This window comes from Sebastes fasciatus, chromosome 10, assembly GCF_043250625.1.
Source record: "Sebastes fasciatus isolate fSebFas1 chromosome 10, fSebFas1.pri, whole genome shotgun sequence".
Lineage (NCBI taxonomy): Eukaryota > Metazoa > Chordata > Actinopteri > Perciformes > Sebastidae > Sebastes > Sebastes fasciatus.
In genome coordinates this window covers 21,400,721-21,428,287 of record NC_133804.1, presented here as the reverse complement: position 1 = coordinate 21,428,287, position 27,567 = coordinate 21,400,721, and the positions used below count along the sequence as shown (strand labels likewise).

At 41.7% G+C, this 27,567-nt stretch overlaps 2 protein-coding genes across 6 annotated transcripts in view; both read right to left on the bottom strand.

The window, feature by feature from the left end:
* Nucleotides 1-16,922, bottom strand: part of apbb2a (amyloid beta (A4) precursor protein-binding, family B, member 2a) — a 44,633-nt gene extending 27,711 nt beyond the window's left edge. Inside the window, exons 1-9 of one of the 5 annotated variants that reach the window (XM_074648983.1) lie at nt 16,670-16,922; nt 16,157-16,191; nt 12,578-13,839; nt 11,676-11,881; nt 10,587-10,739; nt 9,165-9,250; nt 8,999-9,059; nt 6,571-6,717; nt 5,263-5,390 (exon numbers count right to left, since the gene is read on the bottom strand). In XM_074648983.1, the coding sequence (XP_074505084.1) occupies nt 5,263-5,390; nt 6,571-6,717; nt 8,999-9,059; nt 9,165-9,250; nt 10,587-10,739; nt 11,676-11,881; nt 12,578-13,808 (2,012 nt within the window). In that variant the 5' untranslated portion in view covers nt 13,809-13,839; nt 16,157-16,191; nt 16,670-16,922. Of the gene's footprint in view, nt 1-727; nt 869-5,262; nt 5,391-6,570; nt 6,718-8,998; nt 9,060-9,164; nt 9,251-10,586; nt 10,740-11,675; nt 11,885-12,577; nt 13,840-16,156; nt 16,192-16,307; nt 16,557-16,669 lie in introns of those variants that run through there. The other 4 variants (XM_074648979.1, XM_074648982.1, XM_074648981.1 and 1 more) reach the window with 4 other exon arrangements.
* Nucleotides 16,923-18,326: 1,404 nt separating this feature from the next.
* On the bottom strand, nt 18,327-27,458 carry dele1 (DAP3 binding cell death enhancer 1). The gene is made up of 13 exons (XM_074649664.1): nt 27,252-27,458; nt 23,766-23,993; nt 23,538-23,563; nt 23,309-23,421; nt 21,988-22,127; nt 21,596-21,811; nt 21,378-21,460; nt 21,178-21,268; nt 20,844-20,986; nt 20,559-20,717; nt 19,977-20,069; nt 19,381-19,540; nt 18,327-19,221 (listed from the first exon to the last, which is right to left on the bottom strand). The coding sequence occupies exons 1-13, from the start codon at nt 27,280-27,282 to the stop codon at nt 18,968-18,970; spliced, it is 1,737 nt and encodes a 578-aa protein (XP_074505765.1). The 5' UTR covers nt 27,283-27,458; the 3' UTR covers nt 18,327-18,967.
* Nucleotides 27,459-27,567: the final 109 nt, after the last annotated feature.

Sequence of the window (27,567 nt, the reverse complement as noted above, 5' to 3'; positions counted from 1 at the left end):
TCTTTTCCTCCTCCTCCTCCTCCTCTGCTTGTTATGGGAGATACTCAAGGAGAGAGAGAGAGAGAGGGAAATTCCACATATGCATACAGTGAAGGCATTTATCATGTACACACACACACACACACACACACACACACACACACACACACACACATAAACCAAGTGCAATATCAAACAGCTCCAAACAGCAGTGACACACACACTTTGAAAAATCCCCGCAGCACATCCAGACTCTTTAATCCTGTCTTTCTCAATCCCCCCTTTGCTTGCTTCATCTCTCTCTCTCTCTCTCTTCCTTTCTTTCTTTCACTCTTAAGCTTTTTTCTTTCTTATCTGGCTCCCTGAATGTCTTGCTCATGTCTCAGTGGCTCCGGCTGCAAAACCTGCTGCTGCCAGCCAGCCAGCCAGCTTGCATCCCTACACCTGACAGCTAGCCAGCCAGGGAGAGAGGGAGAGACCAAGTACACAGCTTGAAGTCAAACACACAGCGGGAGGCTGAGAAGTAAATGAGTGAAAAAAATAAAGGGAAAGCTAATGAATGAAAGTAGGGCTGGGAGCTGTGGACTCTAACAGGGCAGTTTGGAAATCACCAGAAGAGAGAGACAGTTGAGATAGAAAAAAGAGGCAGTAATGTGGAAGTAGAGGGATGGATGGATGGATATGGATGGATGGATGGATGGATGGGGAGAGCTAGAGGAGTGAATGAATAAGAGATAGGGGTACTCACACAAGCAGACATGCTCGCCCCGTTACAGACGACTACTTCCTTGCCTCATTAGCTCCAAAACCACGGTGACATTGCTACAGCCGCGGTACCCGGGGGTAAAGATCTTCCTGTCTGCCTCCTCTCTTCTTCTTCTTCTTCTTTTTATTTAATCCTCTGGGGCTCCTTTTCCCCTTCTCCTCCTCTCCCTCTTTCCTTCCCCTCCCCCTGCTTCTCCCTCTTCTCCTCCTCCTCTGCTACACCTTTTCTCTCCCTATCTTCCTCTACGGTCGGCTTCTTTTGCTTTACGCGCCCGGTCCGAAAAGAGCCTCCTGCAAAAGTCCTGCTGTGTCCTGCTCAGTGCAAGCAAGGGAGGGAAGATCTCCCTCCCTCACTGGCTCTCCATCGCTCTGTTACCCCACTCTCTCTCTCTCTCTCTCTCTCTCTCTCTCTCTCTCAAAAGCACAGACACTTCTTTTTTTCCCCAGCACTCACCCTGTTTGTCTAGAGTATCTTTCTCCTCTTCCTCAGTTGCTGCTATATCTTTGTCTCTCCCTCCCTTGTCTTACTGAAGCTGAAAAAAAGGGAAGGCTTACACCCCGCTAAAGTGCCACGATGGGACAAACAAAGAGAGGCAGAAAAAAGAAGAAGAGGCAAAAGCTATGCAGCCAATGGCACAAGAGGGAGGAAGAGAGAGAGCTGAAGACAAAGAGTGGAAATAGCGCAAGAGCATTTACAGACAGAAAGAGGGGATGGAGAAAGAGGGGGAAAACACAAGACACACCCGCTCATTCACCATCACACACATACAAACAGAGTGCTCCAGATATAGACCAATGACTTCATCAATTCAAGCCCACGTGCAGTCACACACACATGCATGCAAACGTGCACGCGCGGGCGTGCACAGAGTCGGACTTGCTGAGTGCTCCAAATATAGCCTCATGACTTCATCGAGGAGCTAAGCCCCCCTCGTCCCGCAGCTCCCGCCCCGCTTAAGAGACAGGGGGACTCATTCATATTGAATCAAGCTGAAGGGGGGAGAGAGGGAGAGAGAGAGAGAGAGAGAGAGAGAGAGAGAGAGAGAGAGAGAGAGAGAGCATTCAGGACAAGACAGGGAATATTCCTCAGATAGATGTGCATGGAGAAAGCGAGAGAGATGGATGGAGAGAGCAAAGGGAGCTTTACTTTGTGGTACTCTCTGTGCATGCATTCAGGCAGCTCAGTCTGGCACAGCTCAGCTCAACACACTGCCTCTGTGTTTCTCAAGCCAATCATACACCAGACAGTTAGAAGTGGACACTTAAGGAAAGTATGTGGACAACATCTCACTCCAAAACCATGGGCATTAATATGTTGCCAAAACAGCCTCCACTCCTCAAATCTTTCCACAAGATCTATGAACCTGGCTGCAGCTGGATCTGCTCCCGTTCAGGGGTGTTAAGTCGATGATGTTCCAGTTCATCCCCAAAGGTGTTGGGTGAGGTTGAGGTCAAGGCTCTTTCCAGACCAGATTTGTTTGTTTTTTTATCAGTTATTTTTAGTTTAGTTAGTTCTTTTGTGAGAATACAAAATCAGAGGAACCTAACAACAACACAGACCAACACTGCTAAACCCTGCTATCACAGCACCAGCCCTAGGCAGACGCACTAAGTGACCAGTAAATAAAAAAAAAATTAAAAAAATTAAATCATGACTCTACTATAAATACAAGAGCCCACTCAACAAACGTACATATTAAAATATACAGGGAGAAATAATCATAGTAGTAAAAATAAACTATAAGCCTTTCTCATTTCATTCACTGACATACGATGAGCCCCGTGGCTATAACCCACCTACACATCAGGGAGCAGACAGATTATACCAATAATGTTCACCTCCTTATATATACTGCAAAGATTTGTGAGCTAACACAAGTGCAGATCAGTCCAGCCCCCTCAACCACATGGGTCACTATACTCACACTCCTCATAGGTCGCAGGGTTAATACCGGTTCAGTTTTATCCTCTCATAAAACACAAATGCACCGATATCGATACCAGATTAGATATCGGGCCGATACTGACTCAAATAGCTGGATCGAGTATCGGTGACGATAGGGCTGATCTGTTCAATTCAGTTCTATATTTATATACTATATACTGTACATCACAGACTGGAATTTGAATTCCTGTTTAAGTTTTGACCAATTTGTTGCTGCAATATAAAGATTTACACCTGAATTGTTATTCCTGTTAATTTTGAAGATTTTTTTACCAAGTTGCTGGTGTACGATTTTTTTTTTTAATAACAAAGAACAATTCAATAAGTTAGTATCTATGTATGTATTTGTTATATTTTGTTTTACAAAGTTACGAAAACAATGTTTAAGTCAAGTCTGATGTTGTTTTACACATAAAAGAATGATCCCAGTCACTTCCACACAGTGAGGCATACAGCTTATTAATTAAACACTGGTATTGGTTCTCGGTATCGGCCGACACCCAAAGCCCATTTATCGCTATCAGAATCGATATCGGGACTGAAAATGTCGGATCGGTGAATCCCTAATTTTAAAGACAAAACACCTAATCATAACGGATTAATCGACAATGAAAATAATCGTTGATTGCAGCAGTGAATAGCTCAAATTATGCATTCTCTGTCATTAACTTTCTGTATATTCAGGTAAAAAAACATTTTGTTATGGACCTGGCTTTATGCGCAAGGACATGTCATTGTATTCTGTAGCATTAACATTTTCCTTAATCGAAACTAAGGGGTGTGCCCAAACCATGAAAACCAGCTCAACACCAAAACGTACACATGGACATGGTTTACTGTGCATACTGTTGTGTACTCATTTGCACTTTATCAGCTTCTCTGCATGCACAGACTTTGAGTATAGTGCACTCTAGTGGCAGAACTAAGCTATTCCAACCTCCAAATACAGTATGTTCTTGTCTCAGACGCACGCACGCACGCACGCACACACGCACGCGCGCACACACACACACACACACACACACACATACACAGACCAAGCCTCTACAGATGTGGCGTACTATAAAACAATTTTCTGCATATACAGAGAGTGCATTGTGGTCTCAGAGCAACAAATATCTTTTAAGTCACACACACACACACTCCCAGCCAGGGTGGAATTATAATACATTCAAAATCATGAGCCTGAAACCAAACAGCAGAGTGCAGACTGCAGATTTTAAAGTGCTGATGGGAGGAGAGGATGAAGAGACAGATGGAGTGAGAGAAAGAAGGATAAGAGGGAGAGCTAGCCTGGGCCGACCCTCCCCTCTTCCCTCCGCTACACGCTTTATCCATTACCGCCGAGAGAGACAGCCACTGAAAGTTTCTCAATCCTCTGAGACGGAAGAGGGTGGAGGGACTCTCTTTCTTGCTTTCTTTCCCTCTCTCTATCACACACACACACACACACACACACACACACACACACACACACACACACACACACACACACACACAATGCTGTGGTAGTGTTGCTGTTGAGGGAAGGAGAGAAGAAGAGTGGGAGGGTGCATCCCACAGCATCCCTCTGTGTGTGAAAGAGACTATGGCGGCACTTAGAAGACAAGGAGAAAGACAAAAAGAAGAGATGTGTCGACAGACACAGAGACAGGAAGAGACAGAAAGAAGGTAACAAGACACTGCGAGTACGGGCGAGTGAAGTGAGATCAAGCCTTTTTACACAGAGGCTATTTTAAACTCCATTTTCACCCAATCCCTTAACAGCTGATTACACATGTCAGGACCAGACAGCTACTTTGGACTGCAACCCTCCACCACTCTTCTCATTTGTACGCTCATTGTGTGACACATCTCCTAAGTGAATCCCCTAAAGTCTCTTCGCTCTCAGTGATTTAACATTGAGTATCGAGAAAAGCTTTTCACAAGATTTCTATACTGGTGTCAGGATGTATGTGTGTATGTTAAGCTTATATGTACATATGCAAATACGCTTACATACTCCATACATATTAAATGTATGCATGCATGCATATTACAGCAGCACTAATGTTTCCAGATGTGTACAGGCTTTGTGTGAGTGTTTGAAGTGGTTGCTCCATGGACTAATGGAAACCCTGAGGGGCCCATATCAATGAGGGCTTAGCTTGTCCCCCCCCATTAGCAGCTGTGCTAGCCTCAGCAATCTGCCAGCTCAATAGTGAAAGGTTAAGACCATGGGACACTGCCAAACGACTGAAGGTCAGTCCGGGACGGAAACATGGAGCAATGAGCATAATTATGGAGTCTTGAATGCAGTTTGTGCAAATATGCATTGAATAATAATGAGGCTGATTTCATTTCTCTGGTGATTAGTTAAAACCCCTGAATCAGCGCCATTTTACAGTGTTGTATGTGCCGTGTGTTTGCACATGGCTGAAGCTTGATGTATGTGTTTGTGTGTGATTTTCTTTGTGTCAACAGCTCAATTTCATGAGGAAATGTGACTCTTGGAATCACTAAAACAGTGAGATCAACTAGCCAAGAAAAAAAGGTTTCCTAAAGGAAAAAATAAATGTTTTAAGTCCACCTACCTGTCGTGGTCTCGGCCGACGCCCCAGACACGGATGCTACTGATTGGCTGAGAGTGGAGCAGGCTGCGATCATCTGGGTCAACCAGGGTCAACATGCGGTCTTGAAGCACCAGCAGCATCCCTTTGCCCTGTAAGATAAGACCACAAACAAGGATGCACTATAGCTGTGGTTCACAACCAGGGTTTGCAAGATGATTAAAAGACAAGGTAATTATGGGCATGACATAATTGATAGTTTGAACTCTTCTTCTTTAAATTTCAAATAAAAGGGAAGAACAGTCTCTATACTCTTCATTTTAAATCTCTTGAAATCATTTAGGTTGCTAGCAGCCAGGGGCAAAAGTCCACAGAATTCACACATGAGTATTATATAGGGCTTTCTTCTCACATTTTGTGTATTAAACCATCAGCAACAGTCCACTTAAAAAAAATTACGTTTAACCCTCATCCTGACTGGAGTCCCTGCAGATCCTGGAGGTATACATTTTTGTCATATCTCACAGGTGCTTTATTCTATCATTGCAATTTTTCATGACGTTGTCAATCAATGGGTTACTAATGACTTGATATCATTGTTTTCTGTTTCTCTTTTAATTAGTGCTTTTTGACAAGACAAATGTATTGGGGTCCTAGAGGACCCAAGCCTATGCAATTTAAATAGATGAAATAGAACAGATAGATAACAGGTTTGCCATGGGTCCTAATTTAAAGTATCACACACTATCAGGGGGGTAGGGTTACTCTGTCAGTCATTTTGAAGGAGTCACACACAGATTTCCTCATGTGCTTTGTCTATTTTCCTTTTACACAATATAAAAATTAAGTGTAACTTTCCTAAAATAATAATAATCTGTTTGTTTTTTCTTCATGTCATTAATATCATAACTAATAATATTTTGAGAAGAAATAAGTTTACATTTAGCTATGATGGTTGTTTCTTACAGTACAGTAGTAGTCCCTGTATGTTAAATAGGTTGGTAGGATGAGGGTTAAACTGAGAAGGCAAACCACTCTTTGGTTGAACTTCTTGAAACTCATAGACATGCAAACTGTGACAAGGTGTGGTGTGCTCCGTTCACAAGCCAAAAGGTCTGGAACCACCCCACTGTAGTATACATACTGTATATTGTCTGTCCCTTTAAACTTTACTACATTAGTCATATACATAGAGGTACATACATGAAATCTGACCCCTGCATTTAACCCATCCTAAGCATTTAGGAGAAGTGGGCTGCCGTGAAGCGCCCCGGGGAGCAACTTGGGGTTCAGTTTCTCCAAGTTGCCCCCCGGCACTGCTGACACACTGACCTCTCCCCAGACACCGGCAGAGTCTTGGATGTCCCTCCTGCAGTAGGACAGCTGTCTGATACAGTGATGGACGGCCAAGCTGCTCCTCCCCTCACACAGGTCCTGTTCTGCCATCTCCACCCAGCCCAGAGATCGCACTGGAAATGACTGGAAGGAACACAACAACACACGCATGTGGATGAGTCAGTATTCAATTTCAACACAGGTCTTATTTTAGTAGTTTTGGCTGATCATGTTGTCGGTTATAATTAACACTGAGCTCACCAAAATAACTGGTGAAACTTCATAACAGGGCGACATGGCTACAATAGTCTCACAGGGCAAAAAACACGGGTGGTCAGACAATTAGACAGGATATAAACAAGCCAGAGTTTAACCAGATTGTCTAAAACCACTTTGTAATACATAATAAACTTAAATAATAAATAATAAACCACTTGGTTTGAAGTCACCCAAAATGTTGGGAAAATATTTAAGTCCTGCCCCTCGAACCCAGATTTTTGCCCTGTCTGACTTCTTTACAGTATTGTCGCCACAGTCCCAGATCTCTGTAATTAACTAGGGATTGTCATCATAACTTAAAGAAACCATAGCCAAATGTACAAAAATAGGCTCCAAGTTGATAAAATTGAAAGTATAAGAACCCACACTTACTTACATACTAGCACACAGGCACAGTAACTCAAACAAAGGTCCACTTAAAGGTCCCATATTGTGCTCATTTTCAGGTTCATACTTGTATTTTTTACAATTCTACTAGAACATCTTTACATGCTGTAATGTTCAAAAAAACTTTTGTTTTCCTCATACTGTCTGTCTGAATATGCCTGTATTCACCCTGTGTCTGAAACGCTCCGTTTTAGTGCATTCCAACGGAATTGAAACGGAATTGAAACAGAATTGCGTTGCCTGGCAACAGTTTGGATCCCTGTTTACTTCCTGTCAGCTTATGTCATTCATATACACTGCAACCAGGAATAAACTAAGACACATTTAGAGTGTTTAAATTTAAAACAGTGTAATGGTCCAAATATTGTATATATTCGTGACATCACGAATGGGCAGAAATCCTGACAGCTTGTTTCAAACGCACAATTTCTGAATACGGGCTGTGTGTATTTCTCTGTATATTGAGCGCTTCGATACTTTCACAGTTCTTATAAAGCACTTAAACCTGCTTTGTAATATAAAAGACATGAAAATCTCACTTTTTATAATATGGGACCTTTAAAGTTTAATTTTGCTTACATAGGTACAGTACAGTATGCAGCGAAAGCTACTGTACCATAAACCAGCCATCAGAGCAAATAACTGAGAGAGGTTTGATTGGGGATGACAACATATGAAATATGAAAGACTGTGTGTATGTGTGTGCACAGTATGTGTGTGTACTGCCTCAGGCCAGCAGCTATTACCATCCTCTCTCCTTTCTTCCTTTAACTATTTCTCTTTCTGTCTCTCTACCACAACAAGGAGCTCTTCTCTGCTGATGAAAAACACATTTCTCAAGCCTGTAACAGTTTCATGCCAACATGCACTCACACACACACCATCTCCCTCTCTACTCTATTGACCATATTATTCTCCCTTGTATTCTTCCTCATTAAACTTTCACACATCCTGAGATCATATCTGAATTCCCACACTTTTCCCCTGTGTCTCTGGGTTCCACTGAGATATCTGAATATCTCAGGCTTTTCTTTCACTTGATGTTTAATTACTGAAGCATGTATACGTCTCCTTTTCTGTCCTTTGTGATTTAAGTTTTGAAAAACAACAAATCCTGACTAAACAAGAAAACTTACATGGTACTTTTGGTTTTGGAATCTAAAATAAGATGCAACATTTGCCTTAATCTTATTTTTATTTTAGTATTATTTTAAATGTTGGGTTAATTAAATATGTCCTTTGTAATAATGGTGAAATTTGTTTAGGATCAAAGCTATTCTTCCAGCAAAAAAAAGGAGTTTGGCTGTGAACAAATTCACCACAACCCAGTTCACAAAGTAACCACTGGGTGGCACTGCAACAAACAGAGAGAGGACAGATGCCAGGTGAGCAGGTTCATTACGTCACTGCAAACAAAGCCTGGAGACTTCCCTTCATTAACAAATACATGATCTGCTGAAAGGCTGACATTTTGTTCAACAAATAAGGTCAGACTGACATAATAACAGAGGAATGCGTGCTCTTCAAATGTTAAAGTGTTGCCAAACAGTCATTTATAGGTGGCATACTGTGTTAATCAATACTAATAGCACTTGAATGCATGTGCGAGTCTGTAATACCACACAAATGGTGCTAAGAGTCTGAGGAAGTGATACTATTTGAAACTTCACTTATATACAATTTGGGGCCTTTGCCTGTAATTGCAACAGCCTATTTCAAACACAAATGCTGCTGTAATATGTTGTTGTTCTGATCTTACCATTGCATCTGGATTGGAGAAGCTATTGTTGAGGTCCACTGTCTCTAGCTGGTCCGGGGCGCTGCAGGAAAACAGATGTAAAATATAGTCACAGTAAAGTCATATTTCACAAACTATTACATGAAAATACACAAATCTAGAAATTACACGTCTTTATGTGTATTACTTAAGTTTAAGCGAAGCATAGCGGAGGGTAGCCCCTTCAAACGCCTTCAGACTGGGATCTGGATAGACTGGATAGTCCTTCAGCTCCTGCAGCAAAACAGACAGACATTGAGAGAGAGAGACTAACATCAGTGGTAGACACTGGTGAGTGAATGAAGAAGATGAAAAACAGATTCTAATAGTGATTGTACCGACTTATTTGGTCTCATTTGCTTTGTAATAACTGAGGAGGATACTACTCATTCTGACTTAATATGAGAGATATTCATCTTTGTTGAATATGCACCTCAGACCGGCCTGGACTGAGATTACTGTGGGCTCATTTCAATCTAATAAATGCAGCAGTGAAAGCAGAGATATATTGATTATACCATCAAGCTTTTAGGGAATATGCAGGTAACACTTCATTTGACAGGTCTGCAAATTTCATGGTAATTAGGTGATAATTAGCAAGTAACCTATTTGAAATTTCTTTGGAATTACTGCCAAATTACCCCAATATTTACCTCAAAGTTCATCAAATATGACGTTGTTTGGCTGTCTTGACTTGGGACTGTTATTATTATTATTTTATATATGTTATAAACATTATCTAATAATTATATTCCACTATTTCCAATAGTGGAAGAGTAATAAATAGCTGGTCATTTATTTGATTCATTTCCAGGAAAAGAATACAAAGTTAATTGATATGCTTTATTTCCATGTCTGCTGGTAAATAGATAATAATTAGCAAATAACTTCTTTGAAATTTTTAAATAGCTCCCTGAAACATTACATTAGCTACCAGGTTACATTTGTGTAGACAATAAGTCACATAATGGTGAGATGTGTGCCTGATCAGAAGTGTCTTCTATAGTTTTGATTTTCTACCTCCGATGAAGAGCAGCCACAGACGCTTCTCAAGCCTAAGGGCCCTATTTTAACCATTACATGCTATTTTAGCATATAATTATTAAATCATGTTTATAATAAAGTAATTTTCGATACATTTTTAGGTAAATATTGGGTATTTATTACCATTACCATGAAATTTGCGGACCTGTAAAATAAAGTGTTACCAATATGCATACTAAAGACATCTATGCAAAGTGTTACTGAGATGAACCAAAGCTATAAAACAGCTAGAAAAGCTAGATGCGATGGTACCAAACTCCACATTCACTGTATTAAACAAATACCTTGCCCTATGCAACAGTAGGACTCTTTGTGTTTTTAATAGTGACTGGATAACCACGGAGCAGTTGTTGATTTTTAGATAAAAGGATAAAATAAAATGTTTTCCTTTCAATTTAAAAGCAACATTCTCATTCGGACCAAAATTAATCAATAAAACCACATCACACAATTTTAACTTTTACAGAGAGAGATGATGTCAACAAGTGAACACCCAAATAAATGTGAGTCTGTGCCTGTGACTCACGTTGGCTGTGCAGGTGGCGGTGTTGAGATTTGGTCCAGAAGAGGTGACATCATCGAAGGGAGTGGAGGAGGAGGAGGAGGGGGAGGAGGGGCAGGATCCAGTGGGTGAGGGGACCGGCTCCACCGAGCTGTCAGATATCAGACTGCTGGGGCGCTGTGGGAGAGAAAGAGGGACGCAGCATGAGAGAAACACAGAGACAGACAGAGGATGGTGGGCACATCAACGATCAACAACTGCTTTACAATACATTGGACTGAGATTGTATATAAGCCAGTTATAGCATCAACCCTGGATATAATGGAGGTTCCTCCCTGACCATAGCTACAGTACACAGAAAAAGGTCACTACTTTAATGCAACAAATTGTATAAATGTTTGACAAAACAAGTTCTAGCTTTTTCGGAGCTTTCAATCACATCTCACAGTTCATCAGCAGATGGAATTTTCAGTTTTCATAAAATTGCTGGGATGGCTCCCTAAGACCGTTAGATGTGGTTAAAACTAATAAAAAATAAATTAAAAAAAGCTAGTAAGTGGACCTTGAGTTAAGATTGTTTTGTCCAAAGTCTATTTTTACGATTAAGATTGAACTTTCATGCATCATTTTATTATATAAAACATAAGTTTTCTTGCTCCTTCCACCAATTAATTTATTACTATGTGTTTCTTTCACACGGTTAAAATGTTATAGAAGAGTGGAAGAAACATGCCACTGCCAGCCAACTTATGAAGACAGCATAACTTTTCCTTAATTTCCCAAATCCTGGCTTCAGCATTTGACTCAGAGAATGGTGGATGTGGATGTGCAGGTATCCTAAAGCATCTGGTTTAAACTGGTATCAGTTTGTTTGCTGACTATGTGACCTTTGAACATATAGTACTACTATTATTAGCATTAAGCATAATAAAATGTTGTGTATTCTCTCTGGGGTTGTTGACATAAAACCATCTTCAGCTTTAATGAAAAAACAAAAACTAGACCTTTAAAAACCCACACAGGATGAACCTGGATATGTAGCTTTGCATATGTGAAGTTAAATGAAAAAGATGTCTGAGGTTTGAGGTGTGTTAGGTCTTTGGCTCCTCTCACCTCGTTTGGTGGCTTGAGGGATTCCTGCGTTTCCTGTGTCGGGTCGTGCTCAGTGTCTGGCTCATTGTCGGGAGATGTGTGTTGGTCGCCGGAGGCGACAGGTCGGTGGTACTGTGTGGTGCCGGTGGGGATGTGCCAGAAATAGATCTCTGATGAGTCTGAGATCTCCCGCCAGCCTGGAGGCAGGTCCCCCTCACTCCATACATCTGCTGATGGATCACAGTGGTACACAATCACAGATTGCATACGAATACAAATATATACATATGCATGCTTGCACACAGGAGGGTTCTGCAAAAACACATGATATGTACATACAAAAGGCTGCACACACAGGGGTGGACAGGGTGAATTTCAGTGATGGTCAGCCTGTCCCTACTTAGTTGCTGTTGTCATAGCAACTCCAGGGCTCATCCCCTGTAGTCGAACCCAGTGGGCAACAGCATCTCTCCCTTCCTCTCTCTGCTCGCTGCTTTTTCCCTGTCTGCCTTCTTATATTTCTCTCCATACCCTAATATTCTCGAACTATTGCTTTGTCATCCATCCTTTGCAATCATTGTTCACTAAATCCAGCCCTGCTTTTTTTCTCTTTTCCTTCCTTTTTCACACCCTGCTCTCTGCAGTATCCTATCCTTCTGTCCATCCTAATCGCTCTCTGCGCCATAAGGTGGCTCACAGGGGCCTTAAAGGTTGCAGCAGTATTGCTGGGGTGACTTGCTTGCTTAAGAAGTAAAATTTGGTAAATTTCCAAATGAGACAGTCTGTAGGAGGAAGAAGGAGGGAGCGAGACAGATAGGAATGAAAGGAGGGTGTAATAGAGGCACGATTAAAGGCTGACACAGATATGCAAATTAGATAAAAAAGAAAAACCAGATGAAAAGACAAACACACACATATCGAACCTGTCTCTCGTGGAGTCTGAGGAGAGGGCGTCTCCTGGGACAGGGTGGTCCAGCTGGAGTCTTCATCCTCTGATGGAGTTTCAGGAGTCAGATCCATCCTTAAGCCCACTCTAGGGAGCCCAGTCTCTGGTTCCTGATCTGGCAGGGCAGGGGGTGCCCGGCTCCTGGTGGGGGTGCTCCTCTCTGCAGCCCGGGCCTGTTTTGGGGACGAAGGCGGGTACTGTTGCAGGAACTGGTTCTCATTGTTTGGGTGCAGCTCGACCTTGATCACCCGGGGCTGGGAGCTCCGGGGAGGCTTTGCGGGACTGCGTGGACTAGTCAGAATCTGAGCACAGAGCTCATCTCTGACCTGGCCTGGAGCCTGGTTCTGGAGGTGGTTTTGGTTGTCTGGGATCCACTCTGGGCTGTTGGTGGAAGAGGAGGACGTGGGGGAAAGCGGGGCTTCCACCACCACTGGTAGCAGCGGCTGCCTTGGTGTAGGTGTGGGGTCATCTTCCTCTTCCTCCTCCTCTTCCACCACTGGCTCCACCTCTTCCTTCTCCTCCTGGCAGGTCTGCTTGCTGCTGAGCTTCTCCTCCTTCTGGCTCTCCCTCTCCTTGGCAGGGCTGGGCTGCTCCTTCTCCGGCGAAGGCTGCTGCTTCTTCTCCTCCTTTTCCTCCTTGTTTCCCCAACTGAGGTCCAGATCCCAGCCCTTCCCGTGATACTCCAAGAAGCTCTTGGTCCTTCTACGGAACGGGGGCAGCTGGGAGTTGTCTTTTCCTGATTCTAGCCAGTCAGAACTGGGGTTATTGATGAGATCATTGTGAATTTTGCCCTCTGTATTGGCCCTGCTCAACTCCAGCTGCTGACTCTCAGCCCGTCTCTGCATGTTGGCCCCGTTCTTGGCCAGTTTGGGGTTGGTTGTATTGGAGGACGAGGAGGAGTAGAGGGCAGAGCTGGAGCAGGACTTGGTGGGGAGACCCCTCCCTCTGGTTACAGGTTGGTTTTTAGAGTCACTTATCCCCATGGCGCTCCGCACGCTGGTCATCGCGTACCTCTGACGGCTCTTCGGCAAGGTGGCCGAACTTCCGGTTTCCATGGACTCCTTAATGACGTCTCGCCCGAGCAACTGGTTGTACGATGAGCGGAGGGTGAGGGAGGTGGGAGGGTTGGCGGAGGGGCCGCCGCGATTGGCCAGACCAGAAGGGGAGGAGCCAGAGCGGGAGAGAGGAGGAGTCTGTACCGACATCATGGCTGACTAGGAATACACTGCCGTGATAGAGCTGGCGAGAGAAGAGACACACTGTCAGAAATTCTGTAACGTGATGTGCTACACAACATAGCCCAACTGATACTGGGCTTTTGAGGCAATGTTGATATTAGAGATTGTAAAAAAAGTATCATATGTTTATTTTTTACATAAACATAACATTAAACATCACATTTTTTTTGTACGGATCCTTTAAGCGGGATGTAACTTTTTTTTTTCCTATTCGATTTTTGAAGATAGAAAAGATGGAGAAGTAAGTGTTCCTCATTTTCCATTTCCCCTGAGTCAGAGTACAATAACACTCCTTCCTGCAGTTGCAAGCTCCTTTTACGCCTACTCATCTCATTGCAAATGGTTGGTCACTGGGTGAGCATATTTTTAAAAGCTTTTCTCTGGCCTCTCTGTTTATGTGTTGCACTAAACTACTATGCTGCAAATAATATAACATAATGTTCATTTCTGGCCCATGAAGTACTCTCTGGGTTTTTTCTCTCTGTGTGAGTCTCTGACATCATCACAGGCAGGTGACATCATCAAGTGGAGACGTTCAGTGCTGTGCCACGCATTTGCATTTCTCTGATGTTCCAACAGAACCTGAAGCCGATAAAAAAGCATCTTGCTCTTTGCTCTCTGGCTGCAGCTCAGCCTGTCTCAGAGGCGTTTATTAAAACACTATGGTGCTGATTATTTTCCAGCCTCATGCCCTTTTTACACTGTTGAAGTGTTAAAAAAACACTGCATCAAAGACACAAAGCTGGATCGCATTTGCATGATATTGGGAGTGAGTCAGACAGACCCGCCTCGATGTATTCATCCAGGACTGACACTGAAGGCCGGGGCTGAGCAGTGAGCCAGTCTGTGGGGAGGAGAAGTGGCAGCCAGCTCCTGCTAACTAGATAACCGTGTCTCTTTTATCTCTGGCTGGATCAGCCCTGTGATGCTGAACACTGACAGATGGATAGCAACAAAGACAGCAGCAGAGAATCATTTTTGATTTTAAGACAAGGCACATGTAGGCCTATGGGGTTGCATCACTGTCACTTCTGCCTCTGAATGATCTATTTCGGTTACTGGGAAGCTGGTAAACAACAGGTAGAAAAACATGCCCAGGCACGCAAGCATAATGCATAAACATCCTGTTACCCAATCATAAACACAGACCTCAAACAATGCTGCAGTCATCACCAGCACATTTTCTCAAAAACGATGGAAAATACAAACGCAGCAGATTTTAAAGCACGACAAGATCTTGGGAAAAGACAGAGGCAGTGTTTTTGGAGAGAGCAGAATCCCTGGGCAGTGCACTTTGTTCATGCGGGGCCCCTATCCGCTCCAATCTCCCTGGGTGGCTGTCGTGTTGTCCCTCTGTCACCGAGCCAGACAACCACAACAACCTGTTTGTGCTGAATCTGCGCTCACACTCCAGCCGGCACTGTGATCACACACAAACGCAGTGTCAACAGGTACAAACTATACCTGCACTGTCTCATCACAATACCAGCTATTCTCAATCAGCAATGCTCCAATTTATACGTTATTCCCTTTATTACATTGTCTCTATAAGATGCATTCATACCAAGCTAAAAGCCCCAAAAGCAGGAGATACAAGCTCCCCCACCAGACAGCTACAAATTGTGCCTTGAGCCACTGAAGCTGAAAATCACAGCAAATATGTTGCATGACTCAGAGGACGAATTACACATCCTGACACAACCCCCCCAAGGAGTAATAATAAGCAAACAGCGTTTCAACTCCCCATTGCCCCTTTCTCCTCTATTTCTTTTTATTATTATTATTATCCATGAGTTGCAGACAAACTGGATCATCCTTTTCATTCTTTTCCCCCCCTACCCTGACAATGCAGCCACATCTCCATTAGCGAAACAAAGTGGGGCGAAGAGAGGATGTGAGGGAAGTGGAGAGGAGAGAGGATGGTTATTAGAGAGGGAGAATGACACAGCAGTTTGCAGGACAGTCAGCACACACACAGAGGTATAGTTAAACTGTTGTTCTCAATAAATGTGTTGTGCAGAGGTCATTCATGAGATGCACACAATTTTAGCAGCTGGCAACGATACAGCAGCAAACTAATAAAAACAATGATGTATCATTAAACTCATCTTTTTGTTCTGCTCTTCCTTGTGTGTGTGCTCGACTGTTGCTCAGTAAAATTAAAAGAAAACAAGCATACATCATATAAGTCATGTCCTCTCCTACAGATTTACTCACATAATGAAACTTCCTGACACACAAAACACAATGTCATCTCTCTATTGTTAGAGCAAGGTGACAAAAACATGATCCTTATCTGCTCCATAATGTCTGCTCACCTTGTAATTAAGAGTGGTTTCACCTGAAGGTCACCCTAAAAAAGAAAGATCAGACATCACATCACGTCAATATGCTTTGGAGATTCATCCTCTGATTAGATATTGACAGAGATCTTGGCCTGTGAGAGGAAACCACCCTTCCTCAACTTACTCCCTGTAATAGCAGGCCTCTTTTGCTCAACTCTGAACTGCACAAACACCGCTTCACAAATGAAATGCAACAGATGAAAAAGCACAAGCTAGGAGAAAATGAACTTGAAAAAAGTCGATGATGTCATGGGTGGAGTATATTCTATAGCTGCCACCTTAATAAACTCCCTCACTGATGGATCAGAAACAGATCATCTTTAAATCCACCCATAACGCCCAGGATGCATAGGTGGAGTTATTGTCGATATGTGAAAAACAGATGCAGTAAATCTTCAGCATCCAGCTCCATCATCATCACCACAACCAACACCACCAGAGCCGCACTGGGAGGAGAGCGCATCCTCATCCAGAGCATCTATTTACATCCACTCACCGCTTCGCTCAGCCTCCAGCTCCCACGACGACGCACACTCAGTATCTAGCGAGCATGCCGAGGTCGACAGCCGCCTTTATAAGCTCCAGTCCGCCCGTATAGCTGCAGCCGGCCGCCCGTATGTGATCGGATCACATCACATCATCATCTGCCCTCCCAGCATCCCGGCTCGGTGCTCGCTGGCGGCCCAAGATGAGCTTTCTCTCTGCTGCGCCAGAGGAGAGAGCGCTCAACACCAGCCGGCCAATCAGGACGCACGGCGCACGACGGAGGAGGAGGAGGAGAGACGCAACCATAATAAATCTACCGGTGTTATTTTGCAACTCAGGTAATGAAATCACACATCATCGGAGTCTGACGTCATGCAGTTTAGTCTTGAGGAAATATGGATGGTTTTATTTATAGTGCTGCACTCACTGATGATCACACTGTAAACATTTGCTGTTAATTTACAGCAGGATTTCAACAGTATTAACCTGTTATTGCTAAAAAAAACAGTGCTTTACTGTTAATACAAAAGAAAACCTGTTAAATTACATTCATGGGCCGTTTTTTAACTAATGCATTCTTAAAAAACAGCCCTTTACTGCTGATCAACTGTCTAAAGTATCATCAGTAACAGTTTCATGCAGTATTTTTTTTTATTCTGGGACCTGATCTGCACATGTGAGGCTCGTACATTGTACATGATTGTAAAATCAGTGAATTAGCTCTGTTCTTCAGTCACATGTTGTTATGGTTTGCATTCTGTGCTTGTAGCCAGCTATAGACATACATTTTGGGAAAAGTGTCAACAAGTCTATTATAGCCTTTTTTTTTAACAAGTGCCTTTAATTGTATTTAGTGTGACTGTGACTATGTCTGTAACCTGCTAAGTCTATTCATCTAGGCAGAAAATAATGTTTATTAAAATCGATGTAAAAAATACAACCTAAATAGTGTATTAAAACAAATTAGTAGGATAATGTAAAAGAAAGGTGAAAAACAGCGATATAATGTATCTTTAAACAGTAAATTAACTGTAAAATACTGTGAAATTAATAAAAAATAAAAAAACTGTTCAAACTGTATTTTTCATTAACAGTACAAAGCTGTAAATTTCAGCGACGGTATAATAATGTTAATTTTACAGTAACATAAAGGCAACCCTGCTGCCAGTTCTTTACTGTTATTTTACACATGTGAAACACACAGCAGCAGCAGTTGGAGATCTCTTTAGATACATGAGGATGGACAGAGTGGTGCTAAAACTAATGTTACCATCTGTAAAGTCCAGACTATACAGTAGCCTACTGCTTAATTAAAATGAAAGTTATTGAATATCATAATACTCTCTGCTCCTTGAAATACTGTTTTTGCTCATCTGCGAAATTTCAAGGGTAATTACACAGTAAGAGAGACATAAAACAGTTTCTTAGGATTATTTTTTCAAAATGCTTTTACTCAGCATGTGCTCTCAACAGTACAACATCTTCTTCACAGTGCATCATAATTCACTTTGGCATATAAAAAGGTTGGATTATCACAAAGCATTTCCCCTTTTTCTCCTCTCAACTTGTTCTTTTACAAAGATACGGTAACAGTATTATTGAAGGTTAAGATATGACATTAATTTAAAGCACTTTGTCAGTTTCAGCAATACTATAGTTTGCAGACCCGGTTATAACAAAGCTATTTTTCTTATGTGATTAATCTCACATTAGTGGGGGAGAGAAACCAGTAGCCGCCTGAGACTCTCAACCCACCCAAAGGCACCTAGATCACATTTTTCTTACTCACAGGTAAACTTATATCACAGAAAACATAGTAGCTATACTGTATAGAAACACATAATAAAAAAAAAAGCTTCCATATTTCGTTCTACACATTATATTGTAAGACCTTGTATCCAACAACTCTTTCAGATTTATGAAACATTTTCAACATATTAAAAGGTGCAGTGTGGAAACCAAACCAAACACTGGCTCTAGAGAGAGCACTTTGTGTTTTTACGTTCCCTGAAGGCCAACGTAGTTCTCTACACGCTTTTGAAACTGCGGTAAAGTGGGCCGTAGGGGTACTCAGTTGGTTGCAATCTGCAACCACGCCGCTAGATGCCGCCAAATCCTACACACTGTACCTTTAAAATGTCTACACACACATATTTGACCAAGTATAAAATTCACTATAATCCAGACTTCACACAATATTTACACACCTAACTCACTTTGACCTTTCTCCTCGTGGTGAAAATACATTCACACTATGAAATACATTCCTCAGTTTGACACCGTGCTGGCTCAGGAGAACTATCCTATCCCTACAGTCCACTGGCAGGCTCCTCCCTCAGAGACATGTGGATGGAGGTGAAGAGGCGTGGAGGATGGCAGCGAGGGGACACACAGGCTCCCGGTGCTCCAGGAGTGAGGCAGGAGGGGAAGGTCGACGGGGCGACTGGTACAGGGAGCGACACGACTGGCCAGAGAGGAGAGCGGCTGTTGGAGCCGACGGTCGACGGCAGAGAAACACGGAGCCGAACGGATGGAGCGCAACACCGCATCTTCTGCTGAGGAGGAGACAGAGACAGGAGAGAGATCGACAGCTCATTCTCACAGATATCATCACTGCTGTCTTGGCTCATTAAAAGCTTATCACATGCAGTGCCATCACTAACGAATGCACAAAACGCAATGACTAATACAAATTGTCCATGTGTGCTTACCCTTACTGAATGCATCATAAGGAGGCGTCAGTAAGCTCTTAGCCTGCTTGTTGCCTGCTCGAGCGGCTCGTTTGTAGTATTCAATCGCTGTCCTCGGATTCTGCTGCACCCCAAAACCGCTCTCGAAACACTGACCCAGGAACAGCAGAGCGGTGTCGTCCTGCACACAAAAAACAAAAATAAACACGCAGGTTTTGACTATTTAATCTTCAAAAAATAATCTTTTATATCAAGAGTTGGTGGCATTTGTGCAGAGACAGGCAGGAAACTTAATGTTCATGTTATAAACCGACACCAGGAGCTTGAATAGAAATAGTAGTAGTAAGGGATGTCACTATTCAAAACAAGCACAATAGCTCTGTGTGACTCAACACTGGGACATTCAGCGAGGCTGTAGCTCTACAGTGATTTGTAGCCACAGTAATTGATAGTATTACTTCAACACAAGTGTGTGTAGGGGTGCTTTACAAACAAGCTGTGAGCAGGAGATGGTGGGGATACCCTGCTGACTAATACAGAATGACTGAGATGGCACAGTGGGAGGGGAGTCGACATCTCAGCGCTAAAACTCTAGAAGCATCTAGAAGGGCACTCACTCCGCTCTCTGCTGCCATCTTCAGGTACTGGACAGACCTGCTCCCGTCTCTCACCGGCTCCTGAGTGTAGACGGAGGCCAGGCAGACCTGAGCCTGAACAGGGGGGAGAGAAACGGAGAGTTGGTTCACTTCTGTAAGGAAAATGTTATATATTCATGGTTTAACACTGGTGCTCTTTTCACTGTCTCTTTTTAACAAGCTAAGTATAATATTCCTTTTTCGCAGCCGACATTTTGACTTAGTAATAGTAAAAATAAAAAGCACAGATGTTACTAATAACATTAATGTTGGCTTTCAGTAAGTCATGACAGTGAGCCGACAAACATGAACAACACCAGGACCCTGAAACTGAAGCTGCTAAATGGAATTCAGCCAACATTTATTTTTATTTACTTATTTATACGTGTGCTTTTCCTACTGTGACATGTCAAAATGTCTCCTGTGAAAGAAGATTTTTAAATAAGTTGACTAAGGAAAAGCACTGTTGGAACACGATTATATGAAGTATTGCTAAACAGTACTTGAATGTACTACAGTTGCAAATTTAATAAGATTTAATAAGATTTTGTCATGATTTCATACCTTGGTGAGTCCAGCTCCAGCAGCCTGTTCCAGTAGGTTGATGGCTGTGTTCAGCTCCTCTAAGCTCTGCTGCCCCCTGCTGGTCAGGAGCAGCTTTGCATAGCGGTACTGAGCCTGTTTGTGACCACCGACTGCTGCCTGCCAGTAGTAATGCAGAGCCTGGGAAAGAAAAGCACACAAGAATCATCTCAAGAGTGATTTCTCAGACAGGAGAAGAGCAAGAATGATGATTTTCAGAACAATGAAGCACTCAAGACAATAAAAGTGTGCTGTCTGGATTCTCACCTTCTCTTTGTCCTTGCCGACTCCTCTGCCTTTCTCGTAGCACACACCTGTGTTGAACTGGGCCTTGCTGTAACCCTGCTGTGCTGCAGCTACAAAACATGTAAAAGCTTCCTCATAGTTTTCACTCTTGGCGCTTTCTAGACCTGTCATAAACGGAGAGACGGAAATATCAGCTATGGATGGAGGAAAACAAATATAACTCATTTTGCAAAAAAAACATTAAGGCTAAAAAGAAAGAACATATGACATTTGGTTGGTGTAAAAATGTTTTGTCTTGAATAGGAATGAATGTGTGAAAATTATTTGGTGTGTAACTGTATCAATAAATCATTACCAATGATGTTGAGGATAACAGGAACGCTGGTTTCTCCTACATGTCTGAGATTCAGTGCTGCTCCCGCCAGCCTCTCCTCATCAGACATGTCCTGAAACGACAACAATCAAGATTAGATGACAAGTCAGTCAGTCCTTTGCAAGGATTAAGAACAAAAATACTGCTTTCTTTATAATGAACTAAAAGAGGTAGACTTCCACCTTGTCATTAGCATCTTTTGCCTCGGTGTTGTCTCGGCTGGCATCATTCTGCAGAGGACAGGATGCTGACAGAAGTGATTCCTCTGAGAGTCAGGCAAAGAAAAATGGGTTATATTCCCGCTCCAGCAAAAACTAGGCGAACAAAATTTTGAGAAAAATACTATTTTTAAACAATCTGTCAACTATGACTGCCACAGAGCACAGAGCACAGAACAAACCGGGTATAGGAGGATCCTGGCTCAGGAGTGCCCTCTGTTGGTCAGAGATGGAGCAGTCAGCAGTCACATGGTCCTGCTCACTGCTGCTGCTGTGAAGGCTGGCGTCACCTGAACTGCTGCTGCTGCTACTCTGAGCCTGATCTTGGTCCTGTCTCTCTGGCACCCCCTGCAGACACAACACACTCCTTCCTCTGGGCAGGACATCACGTCTAGACACTGGAGAACAAAGACAGATGCAACAAAACAAAGTCAGGATTCTGGTCACACAAAGGAAAAAGGGCTTGAGGTGGTTAAATGTCAGTTCTGTAAAACTATCTTGGCAGTGGATTTCATCAGTTGATAAGAAAAAAGGTGATCCATCGGTATTGATTATTTACAATAATGCGACTCACAGATCTCCAGCAGGATGCGGTAGCCACACTTGTGCAGGGTGGAGTGTGCTGTCAGGGCCTCGGGGATCGGACTGGGTTCAGTGCTTGAGGAGAACTGGGAGTGGATCCTCTTGCAGATCTGCATGAACAGAACTGCTGCAGTACCCTGTGGAGAAACATACATTCATTCATTCATTCATTGCTAGTCCTGGTACCAACATAATGTATACCAGGAATGGCCAATCGTGTGCCATGGAGAGCCAACAGTTGGAGTCAATAAAGTAGCTAAATATGCTAGTGTACGTTATCTGAGGCCACTTCTTCAGGTCGTCCTCCAATCCCTCGATAGTAGAAGGCAGAGCTATGATCACATTGTCCCGTCTGAGCTGTAATAGGTGGCGTTCACACATGTTTTACTAGAGTTTTTAATACAATCGCTCTAGGAGAGACGATTAACGTAGCCATACCATGGGAAACGGTTCAGTGACACGACGCGCCGGAAGTTACGGACATAATTCACGCAAGGCATCATTGGGGCTAGGAATAAGGTGGATAAAAATAACTTTCTTTTTATCATATTTGCTCAAAGCTCCCGACTGCAGCTTTAAGTAGAGGGGAAGATCTCATCAGTTTGCATGCCCACAAAAAACAGGCTATGCAGATTAATCCGGTTTTGAAGGAAATCAGAAAACACACTTATATGCAACTATAGTAACCTGCGTGAGATTGGTTGTGATAAAAACGGTTGGCTCTCCGTGACACATTGTTGGCCACCCCTACTGTATACTTTGTCAAATAGTAGTCATCAAGTGAGACCACAAAGAGGTGCTAAAGGGAAGAATCAGCTAGTTGCAGATAAAGAGTGTGTGTGGGTAAGCAGTACATGTGAGCGACGGTGAACCATATCACGTTGAGATCTCACATTTCGGCAAAAGACAAAATGCGGCGTAAAGCCTGATTCATATTTGTTGAATGGGTGCATTTACTTTTACCAGCAACTAATGTGATTCATTTGAGTATTTAGTTCATACGTTAAATACACAGCGTGTGGAGTATTAAATAAGTGGGGAGATGAGAACAGTGGTGCAGTTTTGCATGCAGCAAAGATACGTTTTGGAGGTTTGTCTGGTGTTGAATGGTTGTTTTAGTGGCTGTTCTTTTTGTCACAAAGATTGAGGTTGGTTATTACGATCACAGTTAGCTCTAAATCTATTTATACTAATAGCTGGCAAATAGTGCATGGAAGCCAGGCCATCATGCGCTATTTGTCTTATCAGTCCAGACACTGGACATATAAGTAAATATGTTATGTCTTTTACATTTGAAAATGTAACAACAGAAGACGTACCAATCCACAGCATCCAGGGCTGTGTAACGTGGAAGCTCAGCATATCCAAACTGAAAGGTTCTCTGTTCTTTCCTCCTCTCTCTCCCTCTCCTCTTTCCAAGCAGCCCCTGTACCAATGAACAAGGGTCGAGGCACAGAAATCAATAGGCCGAAAACAAAGTAATGTTTTAAGGCATCACAGAAATCCTTTGTTTTCGGCTTTGTTTCTGTGCCCTCGACTAACCCTGTTCATGCTTACAGGGGATGCTGCTGGATGATGCAAACAGCTGAAAGGGAGGCAGAGAGAGCGCTACAAGTGGAGAACGGGTTCAAAGAAGGTGTAAAGGAACAAGAAAGGAATGGGATGAGGGTAGTCTTTGAGGTGCGACCTTAATTCAAAGGTTTTCTCTTCATCAGCTGATAATATGGCTGGTGGTTTGAGGGCAAAGAAGTCTTGAGATCTAAGTGAGACCCTCAGTGCTTTTCTTCTCTATTTCTTTCTTCTTTCTTTCTAGGCTTTTCTCACCAGACATGGACAAACTTTGTGTGTGGAGGTGCGGAAAGTACCTGCTGTCAGAAGCGTGTTGAGAGGTGGAGAGGACAGCTGAGCTGTTGATGACCTCAACCTCCCCCCGTCCCTGAGACTGCCCCTGGTTCTGGGGCAGTCGCAGAGGGTTGTTGCCATGGTATCGGTGCAGAACTGAGAAGTGATGGGAAGACAAAAACAGCAGAAATTAGACATTAATGCCCAGTGTTCAAATTTCAGGGAGAGACACAAGGTTCAGCCTCCTCAGAAATACTAGACATACAAAACATGAGCTGTAATTTTCTAATAACATCCTAGGACAATTCCTGGAAAGAATAATTGTATATGATGATGATGATGATGATGATGATGATGATGATGATGATGATGATGATGATGATGATAAGGGGAAAAACAGACTAAGATCTGACGCAAGAGAACTGATCTATTTAAGCCCAAGTAGGGCAGCACAATTAAAAAAAAATTTGAATTGTTATTATTTTGACTGACATTGCAATTGCGATATGATTTGCAACATTAGAGGGAATGATAATTTTTACACCATTATTCTCATTGTTACCGAGAAACATTAAAATGATTATGGTGTGATTTTTGCGGGGATCTGTACCAAACAAGGATGTTTTCTTAAGCCTATAAAATATGATCTGTAGGCCAGGACATCTCTGCAGCACAAGATTTTTAAATTCTACATGGTAATTTGACACACATTTTGTCTTTAACAAATATTCAGATTTTAACAAATACTGCGATTTAGACCATATTGCAGTTTCGATAAAATTCCAATTAATTGTGCAGCCCTGAACCCAAATAAATATTAATTTATTTTTCCTTTATCATTCAAAACTTTACTCTCCATTTATGTTGAACTGTATGCTTGACTGTAGACACATTTCACATTGTTTTCATGTGTAGCTAACCTGCTGTGCAGTGACAAAAATACTCTCTAGATAAAACACTAGAACTAATTGGAATTAATTAACTAGAAGCAAACTCTGTCTCACTTTTGCCAATAATAAGTACCATTACAAAGTCCTTTTCAGGAACGGTTCTACTAATCTGTTAATTTCTAGGAAATTATAGGAAACTGTGGGACGTAAACAATAACATGCAGTATCAAAGTTCTGAAATATCATCTAATTAACAAAGAATAGAATATTTTACCTCATGCTCAACTTGTGTACACTGACTTGCAACAACGAGTGTCAACCAGCGTGATGACAGGTGTAGTTCTGCAATGCAACACTAAATTTATAAAGTTTTTCCAAAATATATGTGCACACAAATACACTATAAGTAATGCAAATTAGGGCTGCACAATTAATCGAATATTAATCGCGATCACAATTTTGGCTTCCCAACTAACGGCCAGCCACCAACAAGAGCAAAGTTATTCATAGATCTAGCTTTTCAATTTTGCTCTTAAAGCGCACCAGATTGATGTCAAAACTCTGAAATATAGCCTACAAAATTTAGGGTTAATGTATATTTTCATATGGCAATATATATATCGCCAACAACATATTTGTCCAAAATTCTGCAGCCCGAATTTGTTTATTTTTTAGCAGGAATGTAGTTATTTTTATTCCGTGTAAGTATAGAGAGATACATAAAACCGGAGTCAAATTCCTTGTATGTACTTGGCAAATAAACCTGATATAAGTGAAAGCAGTGCTGTGTTTATTTAAATGTTAAATTGCAATAAAAATATTTTGTCACTAAAATCAATGTATAATCATTTTAAATAATCGCGATGTCAATATTGATAAAAAATAACCGTGATTATCATTTAGGACATAATCGTGCAGCCCTAACGCAAATCAGTAATTACTAATATGTAAAGTCACTTCATGGTATTCCAATTTAAAAAGTAATAAAATACAAAAATCCAGAAATTGGTATACTTATTAATTAGGGTGAAGATAACTAAAAAAATAAATAGCCTAAATAAAGTTTAAGAGACCGAAACAAATAATACACCCATGTCTACTGTATAGGGCATGTGCCGAGGTGTTTCGTGCAGGTGACATTAGATAGATAGATAGATAGATAGATAGATAGATAGATAGATAGATGTACTTTATTGATCCCAAATTGGGAAATTATTGTGTTACAGCAGCAGGTTATCCAAGTAATGCACAGGAACAGTACATAAAATGTACATGTCAACACTAATAACCCCCATAAGAGAACTATGAGGACTTTAAGAACTTTAAACACGCACTATCTGCAACCATCCTAGACTCTAACCACTGGCACACTTTTACTTACTTTACACTATACATCCTATATACCACTTTATAGACTGCACATATGTACATATTACATTTATTTATTTATTGACGGACTGTACACATTATGTTCACCGATTCACTCTGTATCTTTTATTTCTCTATTATTGTTTTTATAATTTGTATATACCTTTACCTCTCCTGTGTTTCACTCTGTTTGCTGATGTTGCTGCTTTGACTCCTGAATTTCCCTCCGGGGATTAATAAAGGTTCATCTCATCTTATCTTATCTTATCTTATCTTAAAGATATATATCCATAAAATACAAAATATAAAGAAATATTGTAATACACTATAAATATATACCTAACTACTTCAACTAGCATAAAAAAAAAATCTAAATTATGAATATAGAATAACCCACTATATACATTAGCAATGTGTGCAGTAACATACGATATACATTAGAAAGTGTGCAATAACATACTATATACATTATCAAGTATGCAATAACATACTATATACATTATCAAGTATGCAATAACATACTATATACATTATCAAGTATGCAATAACATACTATATACATTAGAAAGTGTGCAATAACATACTATATACATTATCAAGTATGCAATAACATACTTTATACATTATCAAGTATGCAATAACATACTTTATACATTATCAAGTATGCAATAACATACTTTATACATTATCAAGTATGCAATAACATACTATATACATTATCAAGTATGCAATAACATACTATATACATTATCAAGTATGCAATAACATACTATATACATTAGAAAGTGTGCACGTTCCAATATTTTGTTCTTTAGTAAAAATAAATGAGGTAGTAAATGTGCAAATGTATGTATTATGTACATTATGTATGTATTATTGACACACACAACACATGTATGTTTGTGTGTTTCTATTCATGGAAAGGTCCAGAAACCGGTTGTGACAGCAGGTCAGTAACTGGAGCTATAACTTCACTGACTTAGACCAAAATAAACCAGCTGATGGTGTCAGTGACTCCTGACTTCACCAGCTGTTAGATAACACAACGGACTGCTAACTAATACACTGCGTTTATGTCTTACTGAAGGCTACTTGAGGAAACAACATGGCACAACTAGTAGTCAGAAGGAGGATGTGTCAATGACATTAATCTCACCTCTTCCAACAAACCCTTGAATCCTCCACATGGTTCCTCTGTTACTGCAGCTTCTTTACGGGAAGATGTGTCTCCTTAAAGGCATGTTTAGGTTCCTCTGTGGGTCTTCTGGCCCCATGAAGAACCACAGCAACCACCAGTTCTTGTCGTAGTTTCACTGCTCAGTTTGGCTGCTGGTAAATAAAACCTGTCACGAGATGTGATGGTGTGAGAGAGGAAGAGGACGAACCCGGATGTGTCTCAGGTGACGCAACCAAGCCCCGATTGGTTCTTCTTATTCTCCTTCTTATTCTTTGGTGTTTATTGGTGGTGGGCA

Bases quoted from the DNA above. Each gene is read 5' to 3' on its own strand.
- dele1 (XM_074649664.1), bottom strand. From the start codon at position 27,282: ATGTGGAGGATTCAAGGGTTTGTTGGAAGAG. The intron at 21,812-21,987 runs GTGAGTCGCATT...TTTGTTCTCCAG, and splicing joins CCGCATCCTGCTGGAGATCT to TGTCTAGACGTGATGTCCTG. The intron at 21,269-21,377 runs GTGGAAGTCTAC...TTGTCGTTTCAG, and splicing joins CAAAAGATGCTAATGACAAG to GACATGTCTGATGAGGAGAG.